The following is a 19,881-nucleotide window of genomic DNA, read 5'->3' as shown; positions in this document are numbered from 1 at the left end:
CTATGAACAGCAAGGCACACAATCCAAGGAAAAACACTCTCCTAGGAATCATAGACGGATACTCCTTGCAATGACCCGATACAACGCTGAGTAAGGAGGCAAGGTATAACATGTGAGCATAAAGATAAGGGCACAAGATAAATGAACTCACAGGCTAAGCATATAGAGAGATAAGAAAGATAGTATAGGGATAGCATATGTCTCACACCATATGACCAAGAGTCTTCACACACATGATAAATTATCCGACACGATAAAACCAGCCAAGTTCAGCAAAGAAAGACTCAGAAAATACGAAAAACCAAAGCAAATCCCTACATTCTCTCCCCCTTTGGCATCAGGACACCAAAAAGGCAGAGAGGACGCGAACGACGCAGATGGTAGCTCAGCCATCGAACTCCTCATCAGATTCCTCCGTAGCCTCCGGATAAGTCTCCTCCTCAGCTTCCTCATCAGGCTCCTGATCAGACTCAGCCCACTGGAAGTCTCTCGCCTGCATCCAATTAGCCTCTGGAGTGATGACCTCCTCAGATCCGCTCGAGAAGTGCACGTCAAGCTTCCTCATGATACGCTTATCCCTCTAATGGCTCTCCTTCTGGGCCACATGAGTCAGATATTGCGCCTTCGCCTGCATGCAAAATAAGGTCCTCATCTGGTCCTTCAGCTTCTTGGCCCAAGATGGCTCAGCAGAAGAACGGGTATGTGTGGCAGGGCCGCCCTCATCCTCAGCAGCAACAGCCTCCTGCTCAGTCTCCATGCGTTCAGCAGTACGGGAAGAGGTGTTGGCCCACTTGTCTTTCTGGCGCAGCTTGATGAGCTCATGGCTGATACACCCAATGGCAGCAGGGAAGGGCACACGAGGAAAAGACTCAGACCACTTTGTCTTGATGAAGTAGTACAGGTAAGACCCATAGATGGGAACCTTACGGTTGTATATTGCCATCTGAAGCTCGCAAAACATCACATTAGACACATCGAGTGGGCCAGAGTTCTTCGTCCGTCCCTCCTCACACATAAGAAGCATGTCCATCAAATAAGAATGTACTTGGTCTTTGTTGCCAACCCGGGGGAACAGAGTGTTGCGGAAGATCCTATGCATGACATCCAAGAAGGAGGGGAGCACATTCTTTCTGAGATAGAAGGGCATCAACTTCTCCTTGGGGGTAGCACCGGGGTTGGCATGAGGACGCAAGCCAACAGGGTTATGCAGCACCTCGTCAGGGACATTCAGAAGCTTCATGAACTCAATCCAAGAGCCAGACATCTTCTCGCCATTGGTCATCCAGGTCATAGTACGATCCACATCAACATGAAAGTGGACAGTGACATAGAATTGTGCCACTATATCTGGATCGAAGTCATAGGGAAAGGTGATGAGGTCCTCAATACCCAGCTGTTGTATCATATTCAGGGCCTCTCCAAAATATAAAGGATCCCTCTGGAGATGGTTGAGATCAATCCACTGCACCCGGACATAGATTTTCTGTCGAGTCAGGACGACATCTTGATAGATCAGTGCTTGCTGCTTGGACCAGAACAGCTCACAACCCCTCATCTGAACCCTCTCAGTGACATATGAATTGATCTTTTGGCGCCGCACATACTCTTTAAGAGGCATAGTGTCATAGTCAACGTTGGCCTCCTTGTCCTTCGATGCAGTCTTCTTTATATTGCGCTTCAGAGGATTGGAACCTTTCGGGCCATCAGAGTTGCGGAACCTCTTGGACTGGGTGTCACGAACCGGGTTTGAGCGACGGGAGCCACCACCTGTGACACGCAACACAAGCACGCGAAAATGACAAAAAGAAGTCATGGCAAAGTCCAGAAAATAGGAGAAAAATCAGATGGAACCAAGTAAGATCATGCATATAAGGCACAACGGTAGTACCGCTCCACGAGCGGTAGTACCGCGTGATTACAGATCTGACGGAGCAGAAAATAGATCTAACAATGGTGTTGTAGATTTAATACGACCGGAGACCCAAACTATGCATAATCTAATCAACAAAACACGATGGAACACTCTCTAAACCTCTCCTCCCATCCATTAACGAGACAAAATCATGCCATAACAATGGAGCCAATACACCAAGCCCCTAACCCAGAACCAAGAAAATCAAATCAAGAGAGGGAGGATAGGGGCAGTACCGGGATCCATGGCACAAGGAGGAGGAAGGGGGCAATCCCTTCAACTGGAACGGAAGGAGAAGCACCGCGGAGGGAGATCTCCTCTGGTGAGATTCGAGAGAAAGAGAGAGAGCTCCACGGGAAAGGAACAAATGGGACAGAAAAACTGCCTCCGCTGCTTAAATACCCCTCAGGGCACGGGCAGGGCGGTAGTATCGCGCTAGTCATAGCGGTAGTACCGCTCGATTCCGGCGGTAGTACCGCTCGGGTCATCGGGGTAGTGCCGCTCCCCCTGAGGCGGTACACACTCTGAAAATGACCAATTGCGGCGGTAGTCTGAGCGGTAGTACCGCTCCTGACAGCGGTAATACCGTGCCCAAAAAATCAGAAAAATTCCAGAAATTGCCAAAACTGCGAAAAATCACTATGGACACATACCAGACATTATTAGAATAGAAACGTAAACAAAACATACTGGCTGGTATCGTCATAACCCTCTTTTGCAGGAAGGGGACGGTGGCCGGAGCCACCTATGTTTGAGACAAATGGTATGATACCGCAAAGAATTATCCTTGGGTTCATGACCAAACCTCGTCTTTAAAACACAAGTGTCATCAATAATGGCTAATGTGAAAGACTTGATCGATTTATGCATAATGGGGGGAGGGAAAGTTCATTGGTTGAACAACACTCCCTGTATGTCCATGCCTACACCTAGAGCAAGATATAATGCATAATGAGGTGGAGAGTGCCTAGTTTTGATCCACATTACTTGAATCAATGATATTTAACTCATGCCTTAACTTCCGGAACCTTACTTCATCTAGGGGCTTAGTGAAAATATCTGCAAGCTGCTCTTGAGTGTTGATGAATTTGACCTCAATATCTTCACGCTTGATATGCTCACGGATGAAGTGATGACGAATATCAATATGCTTGGTTTTGCTATGTTGCATCGGATTGAGGGAAATCTTGATAGCACTTTGATTGTCATATAGAAAGGGGCACTTTGACACAAGTGACACCGTAATCCTTTAAAGTTTGCCTCCTCCATAGCAACTGTGCACAACAACTTGTAGCTGCAACATACTCAGCCTTGGTGGAAGACAGTGAGATACAGTTTTGCTTCTTTGAAGACCAACTTACCAGCGAACGATCAAGAAATTGACATCCTCCAGACGTTGACTTCCTCTCCACACAGTCTCCTACCCAATCTGAGTCAGAATAGCTCACTAGATTGAAGCTTGCTCCTTTGGGATACCATAGGTCAAAGTTTGGGGTATGAGCCAAATATCGAAAGATTCGTTTAACAGCCGCAAAGTGGCTTTCTTTTGGTGCAGATTGAAACCGTGCACAAATCCCTACACTCAACATGATATCCGGTCTAGATGCACAAAGTTAAAGAAGGGATCCAATCATGGAGCGATATACCTTTTGATCCACTGCTTTACCATCGGGATCACTGTCAAGCTTGCATCTGGTTGGCATGGGAAATTTGACCGGCTTGACGTCTTCTAGCGCGAACCTCTTGAGCATGTCTTGAGTGTACTTGACTTGTTTGATGAAGGTTCCTTCTAAGCCTTGTTTAATCTCGAATTCGAGGAAGAACTTCAACTCACCCATCATTGACATCTCAAATTTCTCGGTCATTAGTGCAACAAATTCTTCATTGAAAGATTTGTTAGGAGAACCAAAAATGATATCATCAACATATAGTTGGCATATGAACAAATCCCCTTTGACCTTTTTGGTAAAAAGGGTGGGATCGATCTTCTCAATTTCAAACCCACGATCTTGCAACAACTCGGTAAGGTACTCATACCACGCATGTGGGGCTTGTTTAAGGCCATAGAGCGCCTTATTGAGTTTGTATACATGATTGGGGAGCTTGGGATGTTCGAACCCCGGGGGTTGTTTGACATATACCAACTCATTTAAAGGACCATTAAGAAATGCCCTCTTCACATCCATTTGTTGTAATTTGAAATCATGATGAGAGGCAAATGCAAGCAGCATGCGAATAGATTCAAGACGAGCAACAGGAGCAAAGGTTTCACCGTAGTCGATACCCTCGACTTGGGAGTAGCCTTGAGCCACCAGTCTTGCCTTGTTTCGAACCACAATCCTATTGGCATCTTGCTTGTTTTTGAATATCCATTTGGTCCCAATGACATTATGTTCCACCTTTGGTCTTGGCACTAATTCCCAGACTTGATTGCGCTCGAAGTTGTTCAGTTCTTCATGCATGGCCATAAGCCAATCCTCGTCATCGAGCGGTTCCTGTACCTATTGAGGTTCACAATATGAAACAAACGCGTGATGTTCACAATAATTTAAAATTTGTTTACGAGTGGATACTCCTCTTTTTAAGCTTCCAAGCACATTCTTCATAAGATGTGATTTGGCCCTTAGCTTGGATGCTATCTTGGCAGCGCGACGCTTCAGGAGTTCCGCGCTAGTTAATTGAGGAGCATCAACTTGATCATCATGTTGAGCAAGCTCACTGGTTTGTTCTTTATCTTGTGGCTGCTCTTGATCTTGATCTTGTGGCCGCACTTCATCTTGATCTTGAGCAGATTTGAAACCTTGTATTAGAACTTGGACATCATTTGGTGCATCACCATCTTCGTGTGGTTGATCTCGTCCTTGATCCTGTTCAGCTGGTTGAGGGTCTTCACTTTGTTCATCGGAAGCGTGTGGGACTAGCGAGGGTGATGGCTCCACTTGAGTAGAGCATTGTCCTCCTTCAGCCACAAGGGGTTCCTAAATGGGGAGCTTTTGACCAATCCCCATTCTTCTTATGGCTTGGGGAGGAATTTCATCACCTACATCACAAAGACCACCTTGCTCCACCTGGGAGCCATTATTTTCATCAAACTCCACGTTACACGTCTCCTCAATGAGTCTGGTGGACTTGTTGAGGACACGGTAAGCATGAGAGTTTATAGCATAACCAACAAAAATGCCCTCTTGAGCTCTAGAATCAAATTTAGCTAGACGAGCACCTTTCTTGAGAATGAAACACTTACACCCGAAAACCCTGAAGTACTTGAGGTTGGGCTTGTTTCCGGTGAGGATCTCATATGGAGTCTTGTTCAAGCCTTTGCGGATATTGAGCCGATTGGATGCATGACATGCTGTGTTGATGGGTTCGGCCGAAAAAGTTGTACGAAGATTTAAATTCCGCCATCATTGTTCTTGCTGCGCCCATCAACGTCCGGTTCTTCCTTTCCGCCACACCATTTTGTTGAGAGGTGTATGGTGCTGAATATTGATGCTTGATCCCCTCATCACTGAGAAACTCATCCAGAGTGTAGTTCTTGAACTCGGTGCCGTTGTCACTTCTAATCATCAAAATATTTGCTTCATGTTAACGTTGAGCTTCATTAGCAAAGTTGAGGACGGTCTGTTGAGTCTCACTCTTCCTCTTGAAGAAATATACCCAAGTGTATCTTGAGTAATCATCAACAATCACCAAGCAGTACTTTCTGCCCCCAAGACTATCACAAGATGGAGGACCAAAGTGATCCATATGAAGGAGCTCCAAGGGCCTCTTAGTGTAAATGAGAGTCGTGGGACGATGAACAGTTTCATGAATCTTCCCTTCAATACAAGCACTGCAAGCACGATCTCTGGCAAAACTCACATTTCTTAGTCCACGAAAATGGTCCCCTTTGAGAAGACTTTGCAAAGATCTCATATTGACATGGGCTAGTCGGCGATGCCAAAGCCAAGCCATAATAACTTTAGCGATTAGACAAGTCGCAGTCTTAGTGGGTCGCCTTTGAAAAGTGGCTAGTCGGCGATGCCAAAGCCAAGCCCACAACAACTTTAGCGATTAGACAAGTCGCAGTCTTAGTGGGTCGCCTTTGAAAAGTTCACCACATAGAGACCATTTTCGACATATCCAACATAGGCTACTTTAAGAGTCTTGCTCCACAAAAGGGCCACGGTATCAAGATTAAAGAATGTGGCAAAGCCCATAATTGCAAGTTGACGAACAAAAAGTAAATTGTAAGCAAGGGACTCAACAAGCATGACCTTCTCAATAGATAAATCTTGAGAGATGACCACCTTACCAAATCCCACTACCTTAGACGTTGAAGCATCAGCAAATTGGACATGGGAGGGCATAGATGGGGTAGGATGTACGTCCACCACCAAGTCCTTGCTTCCGGTTATATGATTTGTTGCTCCACTATCGAGCAACCATGGCACCCCACCGGAAGCAAACTCCTGCAATAGATCAAGGCTTGGTTTTAGGTACCCATTCTTGAATGGGTCCTTTGATGTTAGAAACAAGGGTCTTAGGAACACAATTAGCCCATTCAATGGACTCATAATAAGAACCAACAAATCTGGCATAGACATGTCCATATCCAGCACGACATAAAACATAAGAAGGATTAAATTTGCCGGCTGTGTTGGTAGGGATGGTTTTGCCCTTCTTGGCATTACCATCCCCTACCTTGTTCTTGTTCTCCTTCTGAGTCGCCTTGTCCTCTTTGACAAAGATGTCCTTGAGAGTAAGCGATCGCTTGTTCCTGTTCTTTCTTTTTCTTTTCGACTTGGATGTAAGTCCAAGTCCCTCATTTCCTACAACTTCCTTTTGATTACTCAAAAGATTGTTTAGGTTCTTCTCGCCTTGGATGCATGACACAAGACCCTTCTCAAGTTGATCCTTCAACTTAGCATTTTCCTCCACAAGATGTACATGCTCACAACAAGGGTTAGTCGCACAAACACTATCAATTAAAACAAAAGGAGGACAGGTAGAGATTTCCTTGGTAAGCTTTGCTTGGAGTTGATCATGAGACTCCTTCAGGGAGAAATGTGCACCTTTCAAGACCTTGTGGGCCTTGTCAAGTGTATCAAACTCTCCCTTGAGTCTTTCATGGCTAACCCCAAGTGCAGCCTTTTCAGACTTAAGCACACGGGTAAGAACAATAGCGTGATCTAGCTCTTTTTGTAATTTAGCACAATCATCGTTGTGTGACTCTTCAAGAGCCAAACGAAGACTGCGCTCTTCTTCTAGAGCAATAAATAATTCAACAATCTCATCGGCATAGTCACGACTATGTCCTTGCATCTCGGAGATAGTCTCCTCATGAGACTCAATGAGGTCATTAGCCTCACCCAGTTGTTCCAAAAGAGCAACAAAATGCTTCTTGGATTCTCCTTTGATTTTACACAGAAATTTGTCAAAATCATGCTCATTAAGTTCCACGGCATCACTATCATCAACACAGTTTAACAATGAGGGAGCAGTAGTGATGGTGGTCTTAATGCTGGGTGTTACCTGATCGATACCTTTGGCCATAAGGCACTTGACGATGCGGTTGTCGTTGGGGGCGCCGAAGAGAGACACCTTGGGAGAGGAGCTGGCAATGGCTATAGTAGCCGTTGCCACCGTATCATCATCATCGTCGGAGGTGTACTCTTCAAGTGCCACCATACCCTTTGGATGGGGTTTCTTGACAAAATTGTTCTTGTTTGAGAAAGACTTGGCTTTGTCCTTGCGAATGAGCTTGCCACCGTTGTCTTTCTTCTCATAAGGACAATCTGCCACAAAGTGACTCACATTGCCGCAGTTATAACATGTCCTCACACGCTGCTTGATCTTGGACCCACTCGAGTTATTCTTGGAGAAGTTGGGTCTGGAGTTTCTCTTGTTGCCCCAGAATTCCCTTGACGCAAGAGCCATGTGCTCGTGATAAGCATACTTAGTGTCTTCATGGCAGCCATCCTCTTCCTCTTCCTCTTCCTCTTCTTCATCAGAAAAAACCTTGGCTTTTAAGGCAAGGCTGGGTGAAGCTGTCTTTGACCGAACGCGAGCAAGAGCATTATCAGCAGTCTTGTTCATGATATTCATTGCAATGAATTCATCCAACACTTCACCGGAGGACAAGGATTGAAAATCTGGCCGTTGACGAATGACAGATGACATGGCTTTGTCGAATGGCATGATGGCCTTGAGAAACTTGCGCTTGATCCATGTGTCATTCACATCCTTGCTCCCGTGATCCTGGAGAGCAACAACAAGAGTAGTCACCCTTCGATAGAGATCTCGAGGGTCCTCATCTTCCTTCATCACAAACTCATCAGCCGCATCAAGAACCACTTCATAGTTGGATCGTTGAATGCTTGAGCTTCCCTTGTACAACACCATGATGTGCTCCCAACAGTCCTTGGCACGAGCGAAAGGACGCAAGTGAGGAAGATCTTGAGGAGGAACTGCGGACTGAAGAATGAACAATGCGGAATGATTATATTGATTGTTCGTTTCTTCTCTTGGCGTGAGGTTGCTTGGGTCATGCAGGTAGAAGCCTTGCTCAATGATTCTCCATAAATTTGTTGAGCTATGATTCAAATGAGACTTAATGCAAAACACCCAGTTAGCAAACTCCCCCTTAACAAGCTTAGGAGGAGGATCAAGATTATTAATATGTGGTGTAAGAACCGGTCTTCCATAGACCGGGGGAGGTGGAACCGAGGCAAAGGTTCCTATCCCATTCTTGTTGAGAGGGGAAGAAGGTTGCATACCTTTAGCCGCTTCCTTGGTGGAATTGGCCTCCGATTCCGAGTTGGTAGGTTTAACAACCAACGCCGGTTCGGGAGAATTTTTTAACCCCTCAAGCAACTCTTTAAACATGGACTTGACTTCGTTCGTCAAGGATGACCTGAGGGAGGCCATAGCCTCATTCAAGTCGTCCCTTGTGACCGAATTCAAGGCCACGGCCTCGGGTGGTCCACTGACTCCCTCTCCATCGTCAACCATACTCTTCGGGTGGTGAAACTCTTAATAAAGAGACGTGGCTTTGATACCAATTGAAAGGATCGATATGGTTGACTAGAGGGGGGGGGGGGGGGAATAGGCAACTACCAATTTTTAACTCTTCTTAACAAGTTAGAGAAAGCAGCACAAAGGTTCTCTAAATTAACTACTAGGTGAGCAACCTATATGATCCTAACTACCATGACAACTAGTGCAAGCAAGAAATACACAACAACAATAATATACACAAAGTAAAGGTAAGAGATAACCGCAAGTGAAACCGATGAAGACGAGGATGTGTTGCCGAAGTTCCTTCCCTTTGACAGGAAGTACGTCTTCGTTGGAGCGGTGTGGAGGCACAATGCTCCTCAATAAGCCACTAGGGCCACCGTATTCTCCTCATGCCCTCACACAATGCGAGGTGTCGTGATTCCACTATTGGGCCCTTGAAGGCGGCGACCGGACCTTTACAAACAAGGTTGGGGCTATCTCCACACAATGATCAGAGGCTCCCAACAAGACCACGGAGCTTCACCATAATGGATATGGCTCCGAGGTGACCTCAACCGTCTAGGGTGCTCAAACACCCAAGAGTAACAAGATCCGCAAGGGATTAGTGGGGGGAATCAAATATCTCTTGGTGGAAGTGTAGATCTTGGCCTTCTCAACCAATCCCTAGGAAATCAATAAGTTTGATTGGCTAAGGAGAGAGATCGGGCCCAAATGAGCTTAGGAGCAACAATGGAGTCTTGGAAGATCAAAGTAGGGTTCTTGGAGTGGAAGAACCCTTTATATAGTGAGGGAACAAATCTCACCGTTACCCTCACTTACAACACCCTCAGCACGGTACTACCGCTTGGGGGTAGCGGTACTACCGCTGCCCCTAGCGGTACTACCGCTTGAGGGAAGCGGTACTACCGCTGCCCTGGCGGTACTACCGCTTGGTGGGGAGCGGTAGTACCGCCAGCCCCAGCGGTACTACCGCTTGGTAGGCATATAGCCACGGCAGTAAAAATACTACTATCGGGTCTACCACCGCTGGAAAAGTACTCGCAAAAAGTCTGACGAAGTACAACCGCTTAGAGAGAGCGGTACTACCGCTCATCCGGAGCGATACTACCGCTCAGCCAACGGTACTACCGCTGGATCTTTTTGCAGAGATAGGGAGAGATCATGCGTGAGCTCCATTGCTGCAAAGAAAAGGTGGTGGAAAGAAAAAGTGTGCGTGTGTGTGTTGATTCCACCCAAACCTTTCCGATGCGGACCCCCTCTTAATAGTACGGCTTTCCTACGACTCAAAACCACCAAAGAGAACCGTAGAATCCACCGTGCTTCAAAACCACCGAGGGGCGACCAATCGTCTTGTGCCTTGTCATGTGTTATCTGAAATGCTCAATGCACATGATTAGTCCGCATAGGTACTGTCATCAATCACCAAAATCACTTAGGACGAGATATGCCCTAGCACACATTCATGGTAAACATCAACGACCGAGCAACCTCAAGAATATGTAGATTCTTCCTTTCTGCCACTCCATTCTGGAGGGGGGCGGTGTCCGAACAAGAAGTTTGATGAAGAATCCCTTGGTCAGACAAGAAGGCACCAAAGGTGTTGTTCACATACTCTATGCCATTGACAGTCCTGATCATCTGCACCTGCACCTTAAACTGGTTATTTACCAAGGCATGGAAATCCTCAAAACAGCTGAACACCTCATCCTTATGACGCATCAAATAAATCCAGGTCATACGAGTATAGCAGTGAATAAAGGCAACAAAGTACTTCATTCCATTCACTGACACAACTGGGCTCTTCCATACATCCGAATGAAGAGCATAAAAGGAGATATGCTCCTAAGCCCCTTACTCACATATGTAGCTCTTGTGTGTTTTGCATATTCGCAAGCACCACATGTTAGCTTGCCCTTGCCTATTCCACACATAACATCTAGAAATATTCTACTCATCTTATCAAATGAGACATGTCCCATCCTACAGTGATGGATCATCGCTTGCTTCTCCTCGTCTTATCAAATGAGACATGGTCGCAGCACAAATCAAGTCTGGCTGCACCCCCTGATCCATATACCAGAGCCCCCTATTTCTGGTGCCAGTCCCAACCGTTTGCCTCGTTTGTTGCTCCTGAATCTCGCAACCGAATTTGTCAAGCATCATCACACGACAGTCTATTTGATCAATGGGAGCATTGAAAGACACCAAATTGACAGGAAAAGCTGACACATGTAAAACTGAGGATAGGGAAATAGTCGTAGTGCACTTTACTGTACCAACTCCAATGGCAGGCTGTTTTGTGCCATCAGCAGTTTGTATAGTGCCCGTGTGAGAAGGAGGATGCTTATTGTAAGATTCGAACATGCAGGATTTGCCCGCAACATGCCTAGATGCTCCAGAGTCTAGAACCCATTTTAGACCATTCTCATTAGCAGCAAGAGATGTCTTTTCCGGACTATCTTCATCAGTGGAGGTCCAGTGAGCACTATCTCCAGAGCGATTCGAGCCTGCAATTTGGAGCTGTGATATGAAAGCATGAAGCTCCTCCAACTCAGCCCTCAACCTAACGGTTGAGCATCCTTCTTACGTGTCGCCCCCTCGGTTGTTTCCTCGCCAGCCTGGATTTCCTCCACCTTCCTCTTGAGGCTTTCCAGTTCCTCCGTGAGCCTCTCAACCTCTGCTACAGTCATGTTGTATTCCTTCTCTGACCTTGCACTGGCCTTCTCTGCACAGTCCTCACCACTCTTCTCTGGCTCCACATCACCCCTTCTCATGTCATCATTCCCTAGAGACTCCTTGATTGCATAGTGAGCACCAGCCGCAGCTACGGTATCACCCATCTCCTTCAGAACAACAGCATTCTTGGCGCTGCCAGCAGCACCATCGGCCCCTGCAAAACGCGCCTCGATGGTCACAAGACGGCGCCCCCTGCCGACCTCCTGTTCCATCAGGAAGAGCCTCTCCTTGAGCGTGAGGCTCTCCCCCTCAAGCGCTTCTCCTCTACAATCAGCAGCAGCAGCTCTCAACCCACAACACCTTGTCCACCTACAGCAGCAGCAAACACAGCTTCAGGCAGCCACAGCCTCCTCTGCAGCACCTACATCAGCACCAAACACAGCTTCAGGCAGCCACAGCCTCCACTGCAGCACCTACATCAGCACCAAACACAGCTTCAGGCAGCCACAGCCTCCTCTGCAGCAGCTCTTCTCTTCCCTTCCCTTTCAGCAGCAGGTCCACAGCAGCAAAAACAGCAAGCACCAGCGCACAGCAGCAGCCCACAACTCCAGCAGATTCCTTACAGCAGCCCTCAAGCAGGTTTCTCTCTTGCCTCCCGCACAGCAACTCCAGCAGCCGCACCTCCTCCTAGTTCTGCCGAGCCGCACGCAGCAGCTTATCTCCGGACGGAGCAACCGCTCACAACAGTCGCCTCTCTGCCTCGCACGCGCAGCTGCTGCACGCACAAGCCGCTGCCGCAGCAGCAGCCCGGACTCGCCTCTCTGCCGCCTGGACTCGCTGTCGCCGTCAGGCCCCGCCGAACCTGGCGTCTGATACCATGTTGAATCATGAGATGGGAGTACCTGCAGACAGCTCTAGCTCTCCTGTCTGGTTTCCTGCGTTCGTTCTATGTGTGTGTGGCGGCTCACATGGGAACTGGAGGACTGGATGCTCCTTTCTAGGTCAGCACCTCCACATGGGCTTGGGCCCTAAGTGACAAAGCTTGATGGGCTTGGGCCCATACCGGTTCAACATATAGTGATGGAAATAGTTTTGAAATGGAAATGTAGATGAAGTTGCCTGTATTTTCAATTTTAAGTCTCAAATATGGCTCCAACCCCTATAACTTTTGCTATATGTATATCTGTAGTTTCTGCCTTAGTTAATATTGTTGTCGAATTGAATATTCGTTGTTTGACAATGAATGTTACAAGGTAGTGTATAGTTTTAAAACTTCTGTTAGCTTCCTGACTATTTTGCCACCGATGCCCGTGCAATTTATCAAGGTCAATTTTTCTATGAAAACAAACCTTTCAGGCTTGCGATTCAAAGGCTTGAAGTTGCGAAGAATGATTTGCAGAACAGAATTGCCAAAGAGGTAAATTTCACACCAACTGGTTTACTTTATTTATTGTCTTCCAGTAATCTAATGGAAAGTGTCTCCCAGGCTCGGGGTAATGCAATTTTACAGTCGAGTTTAGAAAGAAGAAAGCAAGCACTACATGAACGCCGTTTGGCCCTGGAACAGGATGTATGCTCCATTTCCTTGCCTTGTTAATTTTGCTCGGTAACCGCATCATATATTCTATGTTAGGGAAAGAGCCATCTCTGTTGCCAACCGCTGGGTTTCAGTTTATCTTAAACTTCATTGATTGCTACTTTGTCCCGCAGGACAATTGAGTCGTTTACCTTCACCAAGAATGCTAAATGAAAGAATGCTTAAAACCTAATGTCCCATTCGTTCGCTCGAGAACTTCTTTTCCTTCTTTCAGTTATTTTTTTGATGGAAGTTTGTGTGCTATCTACATAGTGAGTCATCATCAATGTTTATATTCCGTAAAGATAGCACGATGACATTTTACTTGGCTCTGATTTTAGATACACTAGTCCTAGCCAAGATTTGTGGTAGTTGGCTCTCTTGTGTTTGGAACTTCTCTCTACAGACAGATTGTCAGTTACTCGGAGGCTAGACAGGCTTGGTAAATTTATTGATGGAAGGATTTAGCCAGAAGCACTTCTAAAATCGAGGAACCAAAATAATATAGTGCCTGTAACCCCACATAAATTTCAGGGTAACTATAGAATAAACAGTCCAAAAGTTTAGGGGCCAAAATGTTACTTTCTGCTTTCAGGGTTTTTATGCAAGTATTGTTGAACGTGTTCCATACACAAGATGGTGGTTGAATTTTTCTGATAATAGTTTTCACAATTTTTATATCTACAGGTGTCCAGGTTGCAAGAGCAGCTACAAGCTGAGAGAGATCTTAGATCTGCACTGGAGGTTGGGTTGAGCATGTCTTCTGGACAGTTTTCAAGTCCACGTGCTATGGACTCAAAGGTACCTTCAACCATTGCTCTACTTGCTAGACTCATCGTACGGAGTCTCATTTTCCTCCTTATTTTTCTCAAGACAAGGGCTGAGCTTGAGGAGATTGCTCTCGCTGAAGCTGACGTTGCGAGGTTAAAACAGAAGGTGGCCGAACTTCACCTCCTACTCAATCAACAACACCACCAACAATATGGTCCATCTCTTGGTGCAAATGATCGTTATCACTGTAATCCTGGCCATTTTTCACAGCAGTAAGCATATTGATTATATTTGTGTTCTTTCTAACTTTCTTTTTTGTCACCATTAATGTTGTTGGTTATGTGGTTATGACACCTTTTGAGTTTTTGTGACTCGAAGCCCATTGGGTGTTTCTTAATTGTTTTATTTCATCAAAGTGAAATCTTATTCTTTTATGCTGAATTATGCTGCAGTGGTTTTAACATGGTTTCTTTAATAGACTTTAATAAAAAATGATTGAGGGCATTGTATCAATATTTCTAGACATAAATTGAATATATTGTGCTCTCCTAATTTACTTATCATATTATGTCACTATTTTATTCGTACCAGAAATTTTGTTCAACCAGGATTTGACATGAAGCTTGCGTTCTGCAATGAAGAGAAGCACAGAAGCGAGGTTTGATTAGAATATCCCCCCCTCACCACCACCACACACTTACGGTCTCATTGATAATGTTAGGAAGTATTAGTATTAGTCTAGGAGTCCTTATTAGTCTATTAGTATTAGTCTAGGAGTCATTATTAGTCTATGTTTACTTTCCTTGCACCTCAAGTCATGTGTAATATATATATGCCCCTTGGGCCTTTAATACAGATAAATTGCTTTCCTAACGTGGTATTAGAGCTTAGGTTATTTTTTTCGGGCGCCGCAACTCGCCCTCCCGATCCAATCTTCGATTGCGCCGCTTTCTCTCTCTGGCCGCTTTCTCTATTGCGCCTCATCAAGCGACTCGCGGCCGTGAACCTCTCCGATCTCCATCCACGCCGTCCTGGTGCTCCTGACCGCTGGTGCTGGTGGGAAGACCCTGGAAGAGATCCTCCGCATCCTAGGTGTGCGGTCCAGCCTCGAGCTACAGGACTCCGTGGCAGGTCTCCTGGACGGATCCTTGAATCCTGACGATGGTGGGCCGAGCGTGGCGTTCGCGTGCGGCGTATGGAGTGACCTGACGCGGCCGCTGAAGCCGGCCTTCCGTGACGCCGTCTCCCTCCAGATCTCCCGCAGGCGGCCCCTGCCACCGCGTCTCCAGCCGCCGCCGCGCCCGTCCTCCCCCGCGTCTCCAGCCTCCGCCGCCCCCAGCCGCCGCCAGATCAGATCTCGATCCCGTCTGCGGATCGATCTCATGCTCTGCTATTGGATGCTGGCGCCCCGTCACCTCCCTCTCCAAATCTCCAGGATCCGTTGTCCATGGCTGTGCCCGCCCGATCTGCCCATCGGTCTGCTGCGTTCACCCGTCAGGCAAGTCTCCTGCAAGCCAGTCCCTGCTGTCAGCCTCCAGATCGAGCCACGACAGCTTGTCCAGCAAGCGCAGCCTCTCAGATCGGTCTGCACGGACATCTTGCCACATCGAAGCTCACCTCAGGCCGCTGCCTGTAAGTCCGCTCGTGGGATCCAGCCACCGCCCATGCAAGCTACTTGCTTGGTAGCTTCTGGTGGTCCGCGTTCCTGCTGCTGTGTTGATACAGCTCTACATGGGTTTGTTACGCATTGCTTGCATGGCTGCGTGTTGTCCCTTGTGCGGCTTTCCTCCTGCTATCCTGTGTTGCTTGCCTACATGCTTGCTGGCGCTTTTCTATAAGCTACTACCGCTGCTCACATGCTGATGCTTGCTATCGCGTTCGTATATGCTTTTCAGTTTTTTTCCGCTGCGTCCACCAAATTCGTTCATATTTTGTGTTTTCTCATGCCATGCGAGTCCACCATACCTTAGTCCGTCAGCCTTTCTCCGGTCCTGATCCTTTCTATGCAACTTTTGTGGCCTACTTGCCCTTGTTGTTTTCTATAGGATTTTCTGGACTTCTTTTGCATTGTCGATCTACGTCCATGTGCCTTAACCACCGAGCTTCTTTCGCCGTCGGTTGTCGTGGACTATGATTTTCTGCACAATGCTTTATTCTCTTGATGTGCCATCTTCTTTTGACAACCCATCTTCTCTTGATACTTATCTTGTATCTTCAAGTGATGCGGTGTCTACTTCTGATGTGCCATCTCTTCGTTCTCTCCTTCGGCGACTCGACAAGTTTTGAAGACTCTTCATGCTACGACTACACTCTCAAGACGTGGATTTGGATTATCATTTTTCTTTAGTATTACACTTCTTCAAATGCAATGCTATTGCATACGCTTTGCATTTGAAGGGGGGGGGGGGGGGGTGGTGTTAGGAAGTATTAGTATTAGTCTAGGAGTCCTTATTAGTCTATTAGTATTAGTCTAGGAGTCCTTATTAGTCTATGTTTACTTTCCTTGCACCTCAAGTCATGTGTAATATATATGCCCTTTGGGCCTTCAATACAGATAAGTTGCTTTCCTAACAGATAATACTAAAACCGGTTTAATGTTTAATTCTACTTTCAACAACCTACCTTTCCACATGCATGACTGAAAGCAGTGTCAGTGTGCTCTGTATATAAATTATTTGTTTTGGAAATGAACAGTACCGCTGCAAACATGGGCTTGCTTTTGCAGCATAGAATTATTCAGGTTCATCAGTTTTGATGGCATTCTCTAAGGTGTATAATGGTTTTTGATTCCATCACTACGAATACCAGTAAATTTTGTACTATCCAAAGTTTTCTCGAGGACCAATTGAACTTCTTGCATGTTAGTACTAATTTTAGTCTCAACTCCCACAAGCCTGCAGTATGCTGGTAGAAGTGGGCCAACTGTTGGTCTGGATCAAGGTTACAGAAACTGATGGCGCATTGAAGTATTGGGTAATCCCTTTTTGTAGACTCTTTAGTGCTAGAAACTCTAGCAATATTTGAAGGCATTCAGAGAATGTGGAGGGTGCTACATCTTAGATCTGGTTGGTAACGAGGCGGTTTCAATGGTTTCCTTACAGTGTGCTTTATGCTTTAGCTGACTCCTATACTGTGCTCTTCTCTGTTTTTCTTACGTTAGTTATCCCTGTTTTACATGATGGCATTTTGAGCATCGACGTTGCAATTCACGACTAAAAAAGATGAATATATTTTGCGTTAACCTGATGTAGAGCTGACACTACATGTACTGATCCTGTATTAATTTTTGGCAGGAGAGCTCGGTGGATGCATCTCAATGGAGGAGCATCAAGCAGCATGTGCTACCTTATGGTTCTTCAAGGCCACTGACCTGCAAGCTTTCCTTAGACGCATCTTCAAGTGATTCAAGAGGGGTGGAGGCATCAACAAGCATGCCATCGGAGAGCGCTTCTGTGGTAATCAATATTCCCAAGTTAGCCGAGGTTAGGGAAATGACAACACTTCATTATTGTTAAATATACCAACTCGAAGTAAGATGATTCATATTTGTTGTATGGCAGGGTGTTGGATATGGGAGGCAGCCAATGGTAGCATCCTCCACTTTGGTAGAACTAACAACTAGGCTAGATTTCTTTAAAGAACGGAGGTCGCAGCTGATGGAACAACTCCATAGTCTTGATTTAGTACATGGATCTGCTTCTCAGAGTTTTCCGTACAAGCCGCCTTCTCCTTGGAACAGTCCAAGGTAGGATATGTTCATTGTATATCCTGGGTAGAGGTTCTTCCAACATCATTTGGTGGTAGTGTGAATTCATTTTCCATTCCTAATACGGGTTCAGAGTTTTGTTGTCACGTTAGGTAGCTATTTGAGTCTTAGTGTGCTGTTGTAGCCTCTTATATGTAATGTGTCAAGGGGTGTATTTAAAACAAGTTCTTCAGAGATGTGGCGGCATATATGTTTTTGTTTGGTGTGGCTGCTCATAGGGGATGGACTTGTTTTCTCCTTATAATTTGTATGACCGTGTTACTCATACATATATATTACTCCCTCCGTCTTGGAAATACTTGTCGGAGGAATGAATGTATCTAAATGCATTTTAGTTCTAGATACATCCATTTTTATTCATTTTTGCGACAAGTGATTACGGACGGAGGAGTAGAAACGATAAAATCAGAAGTGTGCTTGCATGCAATTTTCAGTACCTATTGTCAGAATTATGTTGCCTTGATATTCGTATGTACGACTGTTGTTGGCATCCAGATGTTCTCAAATTGGCTTATTCAAGAATTCTAAACATCACAATGCGATGAAAGAATTATATCATAGGAGGACGTGATGTTTTTAAACCTGAGGTCAAATGAGCTCAGGTGAACAGTAATTCAAAAAATATTATTAAATGTTCAGAAAAATCAGATTTTTTTTGGCAAACTTTGTAAAATTTCATCATGAAATCACATTTGTGAAAGTTGTGACAAAAAAAATAAAAAATTTGAAAATGGTACTTTCAAAAGCATTTTGGAGCACATTTTTTGCTTTTTGTTTTTTTGCCACAACTTCAAAGAATGTGATTTCGTACTGAAATTTTACAATTTATTAAAACATCTGTAAAAGTTTGCTGTAAAAAAATTCAGAGTTTTTTGAACAGTTTAAAAATACCTGTTCAAAATATTTTTGGTCCCTTAGGTTCTAAGGGGATGTTTGGGTGCATTCCTATTCAAATTATTGCTAGCTGTATCCATCATGGGTTCTAAGGGGCTGTTTGGTCGCTTATTGTACTTGTTCTAATAGGTCAACAAAATCGGAGGCCTGAACTAGGCACGCTAATGGTTGATCAATGCATCATTCTTCATTTTTTTAGGCACATGCACAAGCAAAATAACATTTGGTAGAAGTTGCCTCTCGTCAAGCTAAAAGCATAAGGCTGGTCATAGTGAAAATAACTTAGGTAGTATCATGTACGAGACGACAATTAAAGAAGAGTGAGAGGATTAAAGTAACATAGGTAGATACCGTAACATTTTAAATTCTATGCTACTATGTGTCATACATGTCAATAAATGAGGACAAATACTAGTTTATGATATTATGCACTATAAAGATAGTATTATACAATAGTATTATATGAATGATACTACTATATGATACTCTCCACTATGACTAGCCTAACAATCTCAGACTATACTTAGGCGCATAATTTTCACAGGCACGATGCTAAGGCATCAACCAAACAGACTTAAACATGTAGCTAGTATATTGCTGAAATGCGTCGAGCACCATGCATGTCGTAATCTGGCTCGCCGGTGTTCGTACATATTGGTCGCAGTCCCTTGTGACACGTGCATATTTCACTTGACATCTTTTTTACACCATACCATATTCTCCATTGTATGCATAATATCCTCCCAAATTAACGAGACTGCCCGACCAGGCTGTTCACAGGCTCCACGTCTCACCCATCATATACACGCAACACATCATTTACACTTCGCCACAGGAATATACAAGTTCTGAGAATATGATCATCCTCCATGATCAATAATTACCTTGGTTTTGGGGTTAATTAGCCGTACTTGTATACCTGGCCAAAACTCGGGCCGGGCCTAAAAAGCCCGTGGTACAAAACACAAGCCCGAACCCGACCCGGCCCAACTGTTAGGCCTAGTTTCTGGATCCAAGCCCGGCCCGACATAGGCGTAAGATCGGGTTTTCACAGGCCTGAACCCAGCCCGGCCCGATCTTCGGGCTTGATTTTCAGACCCGACCCCGGTCCGTGGGCAAGTCCAAGCCCGGCCTGGCTCAGGAATTTTGGGCCGGCTCGGGTCGGGCCGACCGGGCCAGGTTTCTCGTGGCAAGGTATACTTGTTCTTAAGAAAAAGACCGGGCCAGGTTTCTCGTGGCAAGGTATACTTGTTCTTAAGAAAAAGTTCTCGTTGCAGACACCTC

The 19,881-nt window shown here is 45.5% G+C and overlaps 1 protein-coding gene across 3 annotated transcripts in view; it reads left to right on the top strand.

The window, feature by feature from the left end:
• Window positions 1-17,999, top strand: part of LOC123448582 (rho GTPase-activating protein 7-like) — a 49,579-nt gene extending 31,580 nt beyond the window's left edge. For 2 of the 3 annotated variants that reach the window (XM_045125530.1, XM_045125529.1), the window contains exons 16-22: window positions 12,947-13,007; window positions 13,077-13,160; window positions 13,854-13,967; window positions 14,040-14,209; window positions 14,529-14,595; window positions 17,231-17,419; window positions 17,498-17,999. In XM_045125530.1, the coding sequence (XP_044981465.1) occupies window positions 12,947-13,007; window positions 13,077-13,160; window positions 13,854-13,967; window positions 14,040-14,209; window positions 14,529-14,595; window positions 17,231-17,419; window positions 17,498-17,686 (874 nt within the window). In that variant the 3' untranslated portion in view covers window positions 17,687-17,999. Of the gene's footprint in view, window positions 1-12,946; window positions 13,008-13,076; window positions 13,161-13,853; window positions 13,968-14,039; window positions 14,210-14,528; window positions 14,596-17,230; window positions 17,420-17,497 lie in introns of those variants that run through there. The other variant, XM_045125531.1, reaches the window with a different exon arrangement.
• The last annotated feature ends 1,882 nt before the right edge of the window (window positions 18,000-19,881 follow it).

The sequence above is a fragment of the Hordeum vulgare genome, chromosome 4H, assembly GCF_904849725.1.
Source record: "Hordeum vulgare subsp. vulgare chromosome 4H, MorexV3_pseudomolecules_assembly, whole genome shotgun sequence".
NCBI lineage: Eukaryota > Viridiplantae > Streptophyta > Magnoliopsida > Poales > Poaceae > Hordeum > Hordeum vulgare.
The sequence above is the reverse complement of the archived record's forward strand: the minus strand, read 5'-3'. Positions and strand labels throughout refer to the sequence as shown.